Source organism: Aythya marila, assembly GCF_965140915.1.
Source record: "Aythya marila genome assembly, chromosome: 2".
Taxonomy (NCBI): domain Eukaryota; kingdom Metazoa; phylum Chordata; class Aves; order Anseriformes; family Anatidae; genus Aythya; species Aythya marila.
In genome coordinates this window covers 124,763,066-124,777,805 of record NC_139043.1, presented here as the reverse complement: position 1 = coordinate 124,777,805, position 14,740 = coordinate 124,763,066, and the positions used below count along the sequence as shown (strand labels likewise).

The 14,740-nt window shown below is 39.0% G+C and overlaps 1 protein-coding gene across 4 annotated transcripts in view; it reads right to left on the bottom strand.

The window, feature by feature from the left end:
* The window catches only part of CRISPLD1 (cysteine rich secretory protein LCCL domain containing 1), a 42,936-nt gene extending 36,071 nt beyond the window's left edge, over positions 1-6,865 (bottom strand). Inside the window, exons 1-2 of one of the 4 annotated variants that reach the window (XM_082752760.1) lie at positions 6,704-6,865; positions 5,475-5,797 (exon numbers count right to left, since the gene is read on the bottom strand). In XM_082752760.1, coding sequence (XP_082608886.1) covers positions 5,475-5,732 — 258 coding nt within the window. In that variant the 5' untranslated portion in view covers positions 5,733-5,797; positions 6,704-6,865. Of the gene's footprint in view, positions 1-5,474; positions 5,798-6,703 lie in introns of those variants that run through there. The other 3 variants (XM_082752761.1, XM_082752763.1, XM_082752762.1) reach the window with 3 other exon arrangements.
* Positions 6,866-14,740: the final 7,875 nt, after the last annotated feature.

The window sequence follows — 14,740 nt, the reverse complement described above, 5'->3', positions numbered from 1 at the left end:
CTGGCAATATCATTCAAGAATTTGGAAGAACTTGATTATGAAATCGCTCAATTACTGTGTGGCATACAACCTCTTTTTTTAAAATGGTCTCAGTACCACACTAACAAAAGCCATTATATGGGTGTTCATATTTTAAAAGGCTTCCAATGGATCCTGAGAAACTGCAGACCAGAAACTGGCTTCTACTGGGATGACTTGATAGGACAAGTTATAAAGAAAATAAATAAATGGATAATGTGAATTCCTTTCAAATCTATTGGACTTCTTTGAAGGTGTCAACAGGAAGTAAAAACGGGCTAAGTATAGTTAAGCCTTTTTATGAAGTTCCTCACTAAGTTCTTTAAAAAAAAAAAAAAAAGCTATAATGAGATGAAGAATGTAATAAAAAGACAGAAAACAAATTGAAGAATAAGCGATCACTTTGTAAAATTCCTGAAAGATGTATCGTTATTCCTCTGCCACATACATTTTCCATTACAGCCCAAGACATGGAAGTGCAAGATGGTATTAAATACTTATGGTAGTTTAAAAAAGAGGGAGATTGGAAAGTAAAAGATGGAGATGATCACTAAGTGATTTAAAGTAGTAGTGATTAGAATCATTAATACTAAGTGATAGGAAGACAAATAGTAGATAATACTCAATGTCAATGCATGTGAAACCATGAGGACAGGAGAGCCATCTGTACATACATGTGATAACATGTATGTGATATAACATAGTAAATAACGTATTTGGAATAGCATATTGAAAAGATCTTGGAACCATCACGAATAGCACTATGAAAGTGATACCTTTAGCTTAGCCAAGCAGAAGAATATTCACAATTAATAAGCAAATAAAGAACAAAAATAAAAACATACAACTATTTCAATCCACAGTACGCCTTAATTACTAACAATTTATGTTGTGTACAAAATAAAATAGTGGAACCATAGCAGATAAAGAAGCAAAACAAAATGAAATAGATTTTTCAGATGGAATGGTTTTCAAGAAAAGTAGATGTAAGAGATATGACCACTGTGAATATGCTAAAAGGCTACTAATTTTGCATTATTTCTCACAACAAAGGAAAAAAAAAAAGTATTAAATAAAAAGACAGGTTTAAAGGAAAAAAAAATACTTATTCATGTATTATATTGCATAATTTATGACGCTCTGCAATTTGATATCAGAGACACAAAGAATACAAACAGACTCAAAAGCATTTAGATTCATAGAAGAAAATCCTTTTTGGGACTACTGGAAACAAAAAGTGCAGATTTAGAAAAGTCCCTAAGCTGCTGTTTGCTGGAAATTGAAAGCTTTTGAAGCATAAGTTTTCCTGCTTGCATGCTCTATTCTTATCCTTTTACCCTAGGAATCTGTTACTGCTCACCACCAGAACCATGATACTTGGGAAAATGAACTTTTCATCCGGTAAGTTCAGCCAGACAACCATGAGAATGTTCTGTTCATTACGCACATCCACTGTGAAATCTACTGCAGTTAGTAACTTTAGGTCTCTGAATTACGATAATCTCATGCCCTTTTCCTTTTTCAAGTTTCTGTACGGTTTACAGCTGTACAGAAAAATCAGTAATTCAACATTTTCTTTAACAGAATCAAGATCTAATACGCTGCAGACTGTCCTCAACTATAATGGAAGCCACTGGCATGCCCAAGGACTACAAAAGTCCTTGGGCAGGCATGCCAGTATCATCAGAGAGATACTATTTTGTATCTCATATATCTACCACTAAAGCTAAATCAAAACTGTAGTGTGCTATATGACGTAGAGTATCATGTTATGGTTTATACTTTTCAGTTTCTACTCTGTATCATCTACTCACTGAATATATTGTGCAGAAGTATGTTAGAAAATATAGGGTGTAAAAAGTTTTTCTCCTCTACACAACTTAAACCAAAACGTGGTGTTAGCCCTGCAGTTCTCTCAAAGGTATGGCCAGATTTTGCAAGCAAAGCATATGACCAGTAGGTTCTACTCAAAAGTGTGGCTCTTCAACACTCTCAATCCACTGTATACTCCCACCCTCTTCTTTTATCAGTACTTGTACTCATCTGATTCAGCCATATAGGGTGCAAGTCCCATAACTCACATTGGCAGAAAATTAACACCACAAAAGAGGGAAAAAAAAAAAAGGAAAAAAGTTTTCTGATTCTTCACATAGTTGAATCAATCTCATAATCAACTCAGATACCTGACCAGTGGAAGGAGTGGGACTGAGGCATTTTCAGCCAGAACTGCTTGTTAGGTTAGCTTAGTTGCAACAAACAAACAGTACAAGGAGAGCACACAGCTCCCACCATCTCACAGCTCCAAGCACACTGGAAGATTTTAAATTATATGGGAGACTTGTAGAGAGATAAGATTCAGGCGTAGCATGTGAACCTTGATCCTTGATCACCTCCTTGGATTCATAAAACTGCTAAAATTTCTACAAGCAGTGCTAGCTCTGTTTACAAGGAGAGGCTGTATGAGTACAAAAGGCTGCTTATAATGATGGGGCTGTGCCCATACTAGGATTATTTTTTTTGGCCAGGATTTCTATACTATAAAGCACCCCAAAAGTAGATGAAAGTGTTTCAACTGTACTTATCTAGCTTAATAAACATAGGGATTTAGAGGGATTTTTTTTTCCTTATTCTGGGACACTGGAAGTTGATTTGATAAGATCTGACGTATCCTAATAAAACTGAAAAAAAAAAATATAAAGTCGTACAGGTATACTTAAACCTTTTTTTTTTTTTAATATAATAAAAAATAAAGATACCAAATAATGTCCATCCTTTATTAAAAAAAAAAAAAATGCAGCTCAATAGTTTTAATTCCATTAACACTTGCTTGTTTGGTCTTTCTGTCATCCATGAAACTGACTTAGAGGGCATAGAACCTTGTAAAATCACATGTAAGAGTGTTTATTTCTATCTAGAAGGGTGGCCTTTGTACATACATTAGCATATGTCTATAAAAAATAAAGTTTCTATTAAATGTCACGACATGCATTTATCTACATTCAGTTATGGACAAAAATAGCACTAATAATTGTACAGCTTCAATGCCAGAATCAGAAGTTCTGAAATGACCAAATGGACTTTGTAGCTTATTTCTTGAATATATGTACTATGATAACGACCAGATATGAGCTCTTCCAGGTAATTTTTAATTGAATGCACAAAAACAGATCAAGCTTCCTCAGTGAACTATCACTTATTGCTGCTTCTTTGTTATTTAGTCTTTGACTTCACACCGTTTATAATTTTGTACTTGAAATTTTGAGTTATTAAACAATAAAACAGCCCTGATTCCTTTATTACATCTAATTTAGAAAAGAAGGTAGACGACCATGCAATCACAAACTGTATCATAAAGTAGATGTGCAAACAACCATTCTGTTCAAGCAGCAGAGCTTGAGTGTCTTCAGCCATCCTCATGGCTCACAATGCTGGCTTCCTCCAGGAATAACCCCCATTCCCACTCCCTCCCAGCCTTAATCTTTACCAAATTTGGTCTCTTACCAAATTTCTGTGCTCTAAAAATCCCTCCACAAACTACTACTCCCAATTTTTCACTGTCCCAAGAGTCCCAGTTCTTCCCCAGCTACAACAGTTCATCAAACTATCCATACTACTGACTCCTCAACATTTTGAGGAGACTCTCAGCCTGCTTCCAGGTTCTTCTCATAGCTTGAGCAGTGTGTTCTTAGCCCCTGAACACATCTCCATCCCTTTGGCCAGCCAGTCACAGACCTTTTGTCTTCACAAATCCCAAAGTCCTGCCTATCATAATCACAGATTGTCTCAGAAATTGTGCTACAATTGACTCCAATTCTCGAAAGTGGCTGCCCTGTTCTTCTGCTGCTTCCCCATTCCTCCACCCTTTCTCCACAAGAATATCTCTACATTAAAGTCAGGTAATATTTTCTCTTTCCTTTTACTCTGGGTCAGGAGTCATTGGGGAGCATGGAAAGAAAAAGCTTGCTCCAGATACAGCCCTAACACAAAATTTAGGACAAACTTTGTGCAGTGCAGAAGGAATCTTTCAAGAATACAGCCACTAATAAATAAATAAAATCTAACTCCAATGAGCACATCCACATTCTTCTTTTTAAGACATATATATCACAGTCAAATATACAATGGCATTAGGAATGGGAAAAGATGATTAACTAAAAAATAAAAATAAATTAAAACTACCCTTTTTTATAATCTCAGGAAATATTTTAACATGGGAAAACAGAACAGTCTTCTATTCTCATTTTACAAAGAGGCTGAAGAGCTTTTTTGTAAGTTAATCAGAAACAAATCAACCTGTGTTTTTGGGAACAAAAATATAACCCACATTATAGAAAGGTCTGAAAGTCGCAACAAAAAAATAAAGTTTAAGGATGTGTAGTCAATTGTAACTGAAAGTGTTAACAGATTTTAAGATATTATCCTTCCTTTGTTTGGAGATAATATGTACTAACTTCTAGCCTAATATAATAATATTCATATAGGTAAAATCCAGTTAAACTACCTTTATTGATGATTTAAGCAAGCATGTTTTCTCCAGGACATATACATTCTCACATCTCCAAGTTGAGAGAGACATTGCTTCAAGCTGGGAAAGACATTTAAATCTTGAAGTGTGTTAATATGATCCCCTGTCATGATCTTATAATTACAAGTTCTAGGAAACCTTGGTGTTAAAAACCTTGCCTATAGTCATGCTATTTTTCTTATGCATGGAGAGAGAAACAAATACATGCTGTGGACACACGAAGATTTGAGTTTTTCCTGCAGAAACAAGAAAAGACACCTATTCTTGTCACAACTTTGGACTTCTTAAAAGCTCTAATGACCTGTTTTGATCTAATTAGCAAGGAGATATAGTTAGTCTTAAACCATAGCATAAAATCAAAGTTCAAAAACATGGGAGATTTAAGTCTACAAGTAACAAAACAAAACATGGAAAAAAAAATAGAAATTCTGTATTACATTATTAATCTACTAAATATAGGAACATATGGGACTCCAGTCTAGTACCACATGCCAACTCAAATAGAGGATTTTATTGTTTACAGGAGCCTCTTTTTGCTCAGAAATTCCATCCAACCTAGAAGCATGGGAGAGAATCCATGTTATTTAGAAGCTTCATAGTTCAGTACTTTTCTCAGATGGCAACCTCATCATCAGTTATTTTGAATAAAGCAATTTTAGAAATTAGTCCCTTATGCTGAAGAATTGATAGTTAAATTCAGGAGAGCTAGGATAGTTTAAACCCACTGATATCAGTAGAATATGACAGGATCCACAAACAGCCATTTTTCTTACAGTGCACCCCTGTACAATAAACAAAAAGACAAAAAAAGGATCAAGCACTTTATAGGAGCAATGAAGCAAGCTAAGACTGAAAGTTTGTTGCTTTATAAAATGACAGTAACTATTCTATGAACATTTCTTTCTGCATGTCACTATCATTTTTTTCTTACCATATATTCCATATTGGAAGCTGGTGGATACACCTGACCCCGTAATTTATTATGAAGATCCAAGATACTTTGCATATCACTGTCTGTGATAGCCCTTTTCCCTCTCTGCTTGGCGATCCACCACTCACCATCTTCATCCATGTACTTTTCCAAAAGTTCCTCTAAGAGCGTGGCATTGGGAAGAACCATTGCAGAAATTGCTTGAGCTATGAATAGTAAGGTAGTTACTCTGAGCCATTCCTGTACTACATACTTCATGATGAATGATCTCAGAATGCTCAGGAGTTAGCTCCAAGACAAAGTCTTTCTTCCAGGTCTGTTGGCTGCAAATGCAGAAGAGAGAGTAATGGAATTTGGAGGTTGAAGCACTGGCCTGTATGAATTTATTAAGCAACAAAAGTCAAACTGTAGCTTGTACAGAGCTTGCCACTGTTGTTTTAAAGGAAGAAACCAGAACTCCACATGTCATTTACAGTCATCAGTACACACTGCTGTTTGCTTAGATAACTTATCTTCACGTATATGGACTTCAGTTTGTTCAAGAGCTTTTGTATACCACACTGGCATGCACATTTCAATGTCTGCATACAAAAAAAGCATGCTTTTCCTATCTACTTAAAAGAAGCCAGACTTCAATGAAGATTAGACAGTAGATAAGCAGCCATGCAGTATTGGAATTTATAAACAAAAATGCTAAAAGGCTTGCATTCCATGCCAAAATGCGAAATGAAAACACAATTAAGTTGATATAAAATATCCCCTCTTGGTGCATTTCAAAATATGACTGTGATTACAGCTTTCATTTTATGATTTTGCAGTACCCAATATAACTGGAGTCATTCAACTCTGCCAAGGAAATGTGGGGGGCGCTGGGGTTATTCTATTCACCGAACAAAGAAAAAGCGCGGACAACATTTTGAAAAGAAAAAAAAAAAAAAAGCAGCACTACAACCAAGAACGCAATATGCCAGCGCCGCCTGTTACGTGACCGCGCGATTCGGGTCGGAAAGCCACGGTGCCTTCCTCACGCAGGGTGAAAAAAAATAATAATAAAATAATAATAATAATAATAAAAGGATTTTTAAAAGCGAGAATTCCGCTGGGCAGAAAACAAAAAAGAGACGAGGGGGCAGCGCGGGGCTCTCCTTCCCTGCCGCCGCCCCGGCCCCGCGCCCCCATGGTAGGCGCTGCGGGAGCCCCCGGACGCCCCCCGCCACCACCGCCCTTACCCCTCCGGCGGCGGCCGCCTCCTCGCTCCGCCGCCCACCTCCTCGCCGGGCCCACGTAGGGGCCGGGGGGCCAGCTGGGGAGACCGCTCTGGGCACGGCTGGGGACTGCTCGGTACCGCCGAGCGCTCTCACGCCTCAGCTCCCTCTCCGCCGGCCTCCCCCAGGAGCTCCGCGCCGCTTCCTCCCGGCTCCCGGCCCGCCGGGCATTTATCGCGGGCGGCGGTGACGCGCGGCGGTCACCCCTCCCCGGCACCCCGCGGGGCGGGCCGCGCTCTGCGCCCCGGGCTCCGCGCCCGGCCCCGGCTCCCGCACCCGCAGCCGGCCTCACCTGGGCGGCCGGGAGCTCTGCCTCTCGCCAGGAACTGGCCTCCGTCCCGCCAAAGCTGTCGCCCAGAAAAGGTCGGGAGGGCCCCCTCCCTCCCCGGCCCCTGCCGCCTCCATCCGTCGGCGGCTGGCGAGAGGATGCTGAGCCTCCTCGCTCCTGCTGAAGCAAAGCATGGAGGAAAAGCTGGATGCTCGCACGAGCTCCGGATCGTGTGACTGTGGCAAGAGGTTTCGGGCCACAAATTCTGCTGTGGACTCAGACCAGCTGCATGAGGCTTCTCTTTATGAAGTAGAACTCAAAAGCTTGTAACCACTCATTTCTGTTCCCAGCAAGACTAGGCATCAGAGGTGCATTTTTGCACTGTATTTATCAAAGTCTTATATCCTGATTTTTTTTTATATATATATATATATTTTTTTTTTTTCAAGTTACTAGGGACAATGTTTCATTTGTGTAGTATAACCTGTTGCATTTTGCTAACAGTGGGATTGATCCCCTTCTAATCTTCACAGGGCTGCTGTACCAGCTTGCAAAAGTTTTCTGTATTTTCATTTTCAGCAATTGAGAGGCTGAGGTTAAAATTCATCAGAATCCAGCTGGCTTCAGACTCTCTATAAATGCTTCCAAAATTCATGGGCCCAAGAGAAACAATGCTGTGCAAGTAACACACTGCTTCGTACTGTACTCTTTCTTTCTCAGTTTTAATTTCCCTTAAAAGTTTGAATGTAACCTGTGTTGCAAGATGCTATATATATATATATAAATTTAAATGATATGCAATATCATTATATTTCGTATTGTTTGCTCTTTATGATTGTTTTTTTTAATGTTGAGGTGCACATCTCCACCAGAGTATCAGGAGCTGAACTTTTTCCTAGCAAAGCTGCCCGAGGTAAAATGCCACCACACAGCTGAATACACAAAGGTTTTTAAGGGTTTATGCACCAGGAGTCCTTAATATTGCTGGCTGGTCAAGGGAAGGGATTGTCCCACTCTGCTGGTGAGGCCTCAGCTCAAGCACTGTGTGCAGTTTTGGTTGATGCACTTTAAGGAGAACATAAAACTATCAGAGAGTGTCCAAAGGAAGGCAATGAAAATTACGTCTAGGGGCAAGACGTATGAGGAGCAGCTGAGGTCCCTTGGTTTGTTCATCTCAGAGCAGAGGAGACTGAGGGGAGGCCTCCTGGTAACCTGTGGCTTCCTCATGAGGGGAGCAGAGGGGCAGGCACTGAGCTCTGCCTCCCAGGGGCAACGACAGGACCTGAGGGAACATCATGGATCTGGGACAGGGGAGGGTCATGCTGGGTGTTGGGAAAAGGTTCTTCACCCAGAGGATGGTCAGGCACTGGGACAGGCTCCCTAGGACCATAGTCACAGCAGCGAGCCTGATGGAGTTCAAGAAGTGTTTGGACAACAGTCTCAGAAATATTGATTTTAGGATGGTTCTTTGTAGACCTAGGAGTTGGACTTGATAATCTTTGTGAGTCCCATCCAATTCAAGATATTCTATGATTCTGTGAACATCTGTCATTTTTGGTACAGAAGAATGAGAGTTATTACAGTCTGTTCATCCAAAAAAAGTTTGAAAGATAATGGAAACCAAAAATTAAAAGAACTTGATAAAGTCTACAAAACAAATCTGATTTTTTTTTTTTTTTTTTTTAATATTTAACATCTTATTTGTCTTCTTTGTTGTAGTTACTTAGACCTCTGGAGGCCAAGAGGCCTCTGGAGGCCTCTATACCATTGGGGCACGATTTCACTACCAACATTTATTAAAGAATATGTACCCTATTACGTTATTTATTCTTTGTACCAGTACAAGTGTTATTTAATTAGAAAGCAGCAGAAAAAGTTTATGTTTGTATCTGATTGTGGTTACATATTATCACATCCAAGAAACTGAATTAAATATATATATAAGGGATTGAGGATATTTATGGGGTTCCCATCAATTGCTGGGAAGTGCAGTAGCTGCCCCTGTACATCAACACTGGCCATCTGCTGAACCTGTTATAGAATATACCTCAAACATCATCTTCTGTCTTTCATTCTGAGTATTCATAACACTTTTTAGAAAGTACGTGATCATATTTGTTCCTTGTCAGATTGAGGATCTTATCATTATATCATAATGCAGGTTTTAGAATGAATTAAATAAGTACTAATTTTTTTTTTTTTTTTTAAAAAGGGTCTCATTGAAACTGATATATTATTATTTTATATATTTTTTTTGGATCAGATAATTTATTAGTCACTGAATAAACCATTTACATTCTGTTTTACATTCTGTGATTATGACCTTTATGTTTAGTTTATGGCACTATGGTTTGTGACCACATTAAAGTGTTGTGACTTTGGTAAATGAGATTTTAACCTATCCACTAATTTTGTGTATATGCACATAATAAATATGATTGCCTGAATCTGATGTCTTAATCCACTTGGGGGAGACCATTTGCTCCATTTGCATTATTCTGGATTGGTTTAAACCTCTTAACATTGAGGGTATAGCTACCACCTGTAATTTAAAATTGTTGTAATAGTCAGGCACCATTTACACCTCCTGAAATGAAAACTAACCATACTCCCTGCCCAAAGGCACATGCAGACAGGGTATATGCAGACTGATTGAATAACTGTTTCCTGAATAGCTGCACCAGAAACATTAAAAAAAAATAAAAATAACAATAAAAATAACAATAAAAATAACAATAAAAATAGCAATAAAAATAACAATAAAATAACAATAAAACAATAAATAAATCAATAAGGGGGCATCAGGTACATGCTGAGTGAGCACTGAGAATATGGTACCAAGAAAATCCTAGAAGGGAAGAATTGTAACATAAACTTTGGCTAAAATGCTGTCAGTTTTGATGAGAAGAGTATCTTCTGATGTTTGAGCCTTTCTGGGTTTGAGGAGACAGAATTCCAACAGTCACTGTAAATAAACAAAGGACTGAATGAAAGATATTTTACTTCATCATCAATTTGTTTTCCTAATAGAAATAACAGACAGGACCCCCAAGTGTGTTTAATTAGGTTAAGGAAGAACTACAACACCAAGTAAGAAGGCCGGTGAGAAAGATTCTACTACATATAAGCATATATTTAGCAAATCTGCTAAATTATAAGAGCTAGGCTTTTAATTAAAAACAGAAAGAAGAAACAAAAGCTAGACCATCTTTCTGTTGCTTTTAAACATCTTTACTTAATAATATACTTTTGATTTTCTACTTGATATTGCAGTATTGCATTAACAAAAAAAAATTAAAAAAAAAATAAATAATGCTGCTCTCTCAAATCAGGCAACAACCAGTGCTAATCCTGTGGTAAATTGTTCCAGACTTCCACAAAAATGGCTAAGCAGGAGACTTCAGGAGACGTGTCTGTAAGGTCAGAGACCCATTTTCAAATTTCAGTCTCTGATATGGAGCAGGTTCTTGAATGCTCCCTTGCTGGGATATGCCCACCATAATCCTGAGTGGTCTGACACGATTTTCTTTTTTTGTGGCTCTGTTTCCTATGCAATTAAATGTAGGTAGAGATAGAAATATACATATAATCATCTGTAAGTTGCTGGTTAAGATGGAGACAGTGTGCTCAGATCCGTAAGCTTTTGTCCAAAATGCCTCTACAGTTTTTGGACTTTCTGTGTGGTCAGGTGTCCTGGTTTTGGGTAGGACAGAGTTAATTTTCCTCCCAGTAACTGGTATGGTGCTGTGTTTTGGATTTAGGATGAGAATAATGTTGACAACATGCCTATATTATAGATGTTGCAGAGCAGTGCTTACACAGACCCAAGGACTTTTCAGCTTCTTGCACCGCCCTGCCAGCAAGGGGGCTAGGGGTACACAAGGAGCAGGGAGGGGGCTGAAACAGGACTGCTGACCCGGACTGGCCAAAGGAACAATCGAACTGGGAGGGTTGGCTGGATGCAGGGACTTCCACTGCTGAGAGATGGGCATCAGTCAGTGGGTGGTGAGCAATTGCATTGTGCTTCGCTTTTTTTGTAAACTTTTTTTTTCCTACTTTCCTTTTTCATCCTATTAAACAGTCTTTATCTCAACCCAAAGGTTTTACCTTTTTTCCCATTCTCTCCCCCATCCAAATGGGTGGGAGTAAGAAAATGGCTGTGTGGTGCTTATCTGTCTGACATCAGGTTTTAAAAACTGCCACAAAAGGCTTTTGGCAAGGACAATGAAAGAAGTAAAGAGAGGATGGGTGGCAGTGTTTGTGCTATTCTCTGTGTGCTGGGAAACCTTTATCCAGAACAAAATTATTCTAATGTTGCAATATCTTTTGATAGCTGTTTTCCCTCTGCTGAAAATAAAATGTCTTGGTCATATCCATTGTTGAGGACCTTATGAACTGTTTTATTCTCAAAGACCACAGTGTAATTGGTGATTCAGAAACACAACTCGAAAGAAAGAAAGAAAGAAAGAAAGAAAGAAAGAAAGAAAGAAAGAAAGAAAGAAAGAAAGAAAGAAAGAAAGAAAGAAAGGAAGGAAGGAAGGAAGGAAGGGAGGGAGGGAGGGAGGGAGGGAGGGAGGGAGGGAGGGAGGGAGGGAGGGAGGGAGGGAGGGAGGGAGGGAGGGAGGGAAAGAAGGAAGGAAGGACTTAACTTTCCTATGGCTGGAGTTACCAGATAAAAAAAAAAGACATATAGAAATCTCATATCTACCAGAAACCACACAAGTGCCTGGGCACTTTCCATGTACCAGCTAAAACATTTCCTTTCACTGACAAGCATTACCTACATTACATACATTCTCTAGTACAGCTTGTGCAACATGCTGTTTGGTAGTTCAACAGCAGAGTTCACAAAGATTATGGTCTCCCATTGTCTCTCAGAGAAGCTTGAAAAATATTTAAAAGATCAGCAATAAACAAAGATACTCATAGCACGTCACTGTTAGTGGCCTTTGGGCAAAAGAGTCGTATCTGTTATCACGTATTATCCATCACTATGATGGAGAGCAAAAACTGGAGAAAAAACAAACAAAAAAACAAAACAAAACAAAACAAAAAAAACCTGCAGTCTTCATCAGCTATTTAATATAAGTGACTGAAAAGAAATGACAGTTGTCTGTGAGAGTAAATGGACTAGTCAAATTTAAACTGGATTTTAAATTATATGAAAGTCACAGAATGATTTCAAGAACAACTATTTGAGCATAAGCTGTTATAGTTAGGTTATGAATAGGTAGCATGAAAATTTTGCTTTTATGCTACTAGTTTTAAATGTTTCATTTTAAAATTTGGATGCGATGTTTGCATGAAAAAGTCATTATCATAGAATCAGAATTGCTTGGGTTAGAAGGGATCTCAAAGATCACCTAGTTCCAACCCCCTGCCATGAGCAGGGACACCACCCACTAGATCAGATTGCTCAGGGTCTCTTCTAACCTGTCCTTGAACACTTCCAGGGATGGGGCATCCACAACCTCTGGGCAACCTGTTCCACTGCCTCACCACCCTCTGAGCAAAGAATTTCCTCCTGACTTCTAATCTAAATCCCATCTTTTACTTTAAAATCATCCTCCCTTGTCCTTGTCTGACTGAACAAAGAGCTGCTCTCCATCTTTTTTATAAGTCCACTTTAAGTACTGAAAGGTCACAATGAGTTCTCCCTGGAGCCTTCTCTTATGTAGGCTGAACAGGCCCAGCTCCCTCAGCCTCAGTAGGAGAGGTGTTCCAACCCCCTGATAAACTTTGTGGCCTTCCTCAAGACCCATTCTAACACATCCACATCCTTCTTGTGGGGTCCCCAGACCTGGACACAGCCCTCCAAGTGGGGCATCACAAGGGCAGAGCAGAGAGGGACAATCACCTCCCTTGCCCTTCTGGCTACTCCTCTGCTGATGCAGCCCAGGATGCAGTTGGCCTCCTGGGCTGTAAGTATGCACTCCTAGCTCATGTCGAACTTTCATCCACCAGAACCCTTAAGTCCTCTGCAGGGCTATTCTCAATAAGTTCTTCTCCCAGTCTGTACTCGTGTCCAGGATTGCCCTGGCCCAGGTGCAGCACCTTGCAATTTGATTTGTTGAACCTCATTGGGTACATGTGAGCCCAGTTCTCAAGCTTGTCCAGGTCCATTCTTGCCTATTCACAGTGATTGGAAGCAATTATTTCTTCTTAGAGGAGCTTCTACTTTGTATCTAATTGAGATTAAGAACAGTTTATTTTTTTCTGTTTTATTTTGTCCAAGATCAACAATAAACAAAAGTTATCAGTAATTAACATTCTGTAACTAATAAGAAATCTAAGAAAGTTTTAAGTCAATGGATAAATCACAGAATCATGGACTGGTTGAGTTTGGAAGGGCCTCTGCAGGCCATCTGGTCCAACCACCTGCTCAAGCAGGGCCACCTAGAGCTGGTCACCCAGGACCATGTCCAGGCAGCTTTTGAAGATCTCCAAGGAGGGAAACTCCACAACTTCTTTGGGCAGCTTATTCCTGTGTTCCATCACTCACACCGTAAAGTGCTTCCTGATGCCAGAGCTACAGGTCACTGGGGAGCTGGGGTAAGTGGAAGGCAAGCTATCATTAAGAAAACAAATATTAATAATATTTTAAAAAGGTCATAATTTAAATTTCTTTAAAAATATATATTAGAAGAAAGAATCAATAAATTGTTCTGATGTCAGAACTTTTGTCTATTACAAAACTAGTTAATTTGCTCTCCGCTTGGCTGTTAAAGATCAAAAAGTATTTTGTTTACCAAACAGAAAAACTCCTGAAATGAAGAACAATTGCACTCTTCCAGAAATAATGTCTTACTATTTAGATATTAACCAATATACTTCTGTTTTCAATAATATTGTTCTTTAAAAAAAGAAAAAAAAAGATAAAAAGATAAATACATACTCCCTTTTCTTTCACAGTACGCAGAGGAAAATCAGTCAGCATCTGAAACAGCAGGTTTCAATTTCTACCCCTCTCTAAAACTATTTGTGTCTGATTGTACTTGAATAATTCCCCCAAAGTGTACTTTACAGTATGTCAGGATGGCATTCGCTCTGTCACTTCTGTTTCACAAAATAATCAAGTATGCTTAGAGCCAGGAAAATGTGTAGTAATGCTTTTGTAACCCAGTGATGAGGGCACTTCTGGTAAAAGAAATCACATTGAAAACCAATATTTGCATTTAATGTATTTGAAATAAAGTAGTAATTGGGGCAGGTATATGATATCTTGTGGATTTAGTCTCCTGTTTCTGCTCAGTCTCAAGCAGACAGTGTTTCTCTCTTTGTTTGTTTTGCTAAAGCAGGTTATAAGCTTGCTGTTCTTTCCTGCCTTAACACATATACCCAGACAGCTCCAACAGATTCAAGCCTTCAGGATAGTGTTTGCAGTTCTGTCTCAGAAGCATTCTGTTCCCAATCCTTTGCTGCTGATTGATTTGGAATAGGACTGGGAACTTTGTTGGTGGTTTTTATTGTCTCCAGCTCTTTGCCCCATAAAATGACTTAACTGAAATAAATGTAGCTCTTGTACTCACAGTATTGCTGCAGAGGCAGGATTGGAGCATTTTCTCAAAAAACACCTTTTAATCTAAGATGGGTGGATCTGTCTTGATAAATTTTGAACAAAACCTAGTGCTAACTACACATACATATGTAATTGCAATGGCACAGTCCTGTTTACAGTCTGATGCTGTGAAAGTCATTGATTCCTTCTTTACTCTCTGGAAAAGAAATGGCTT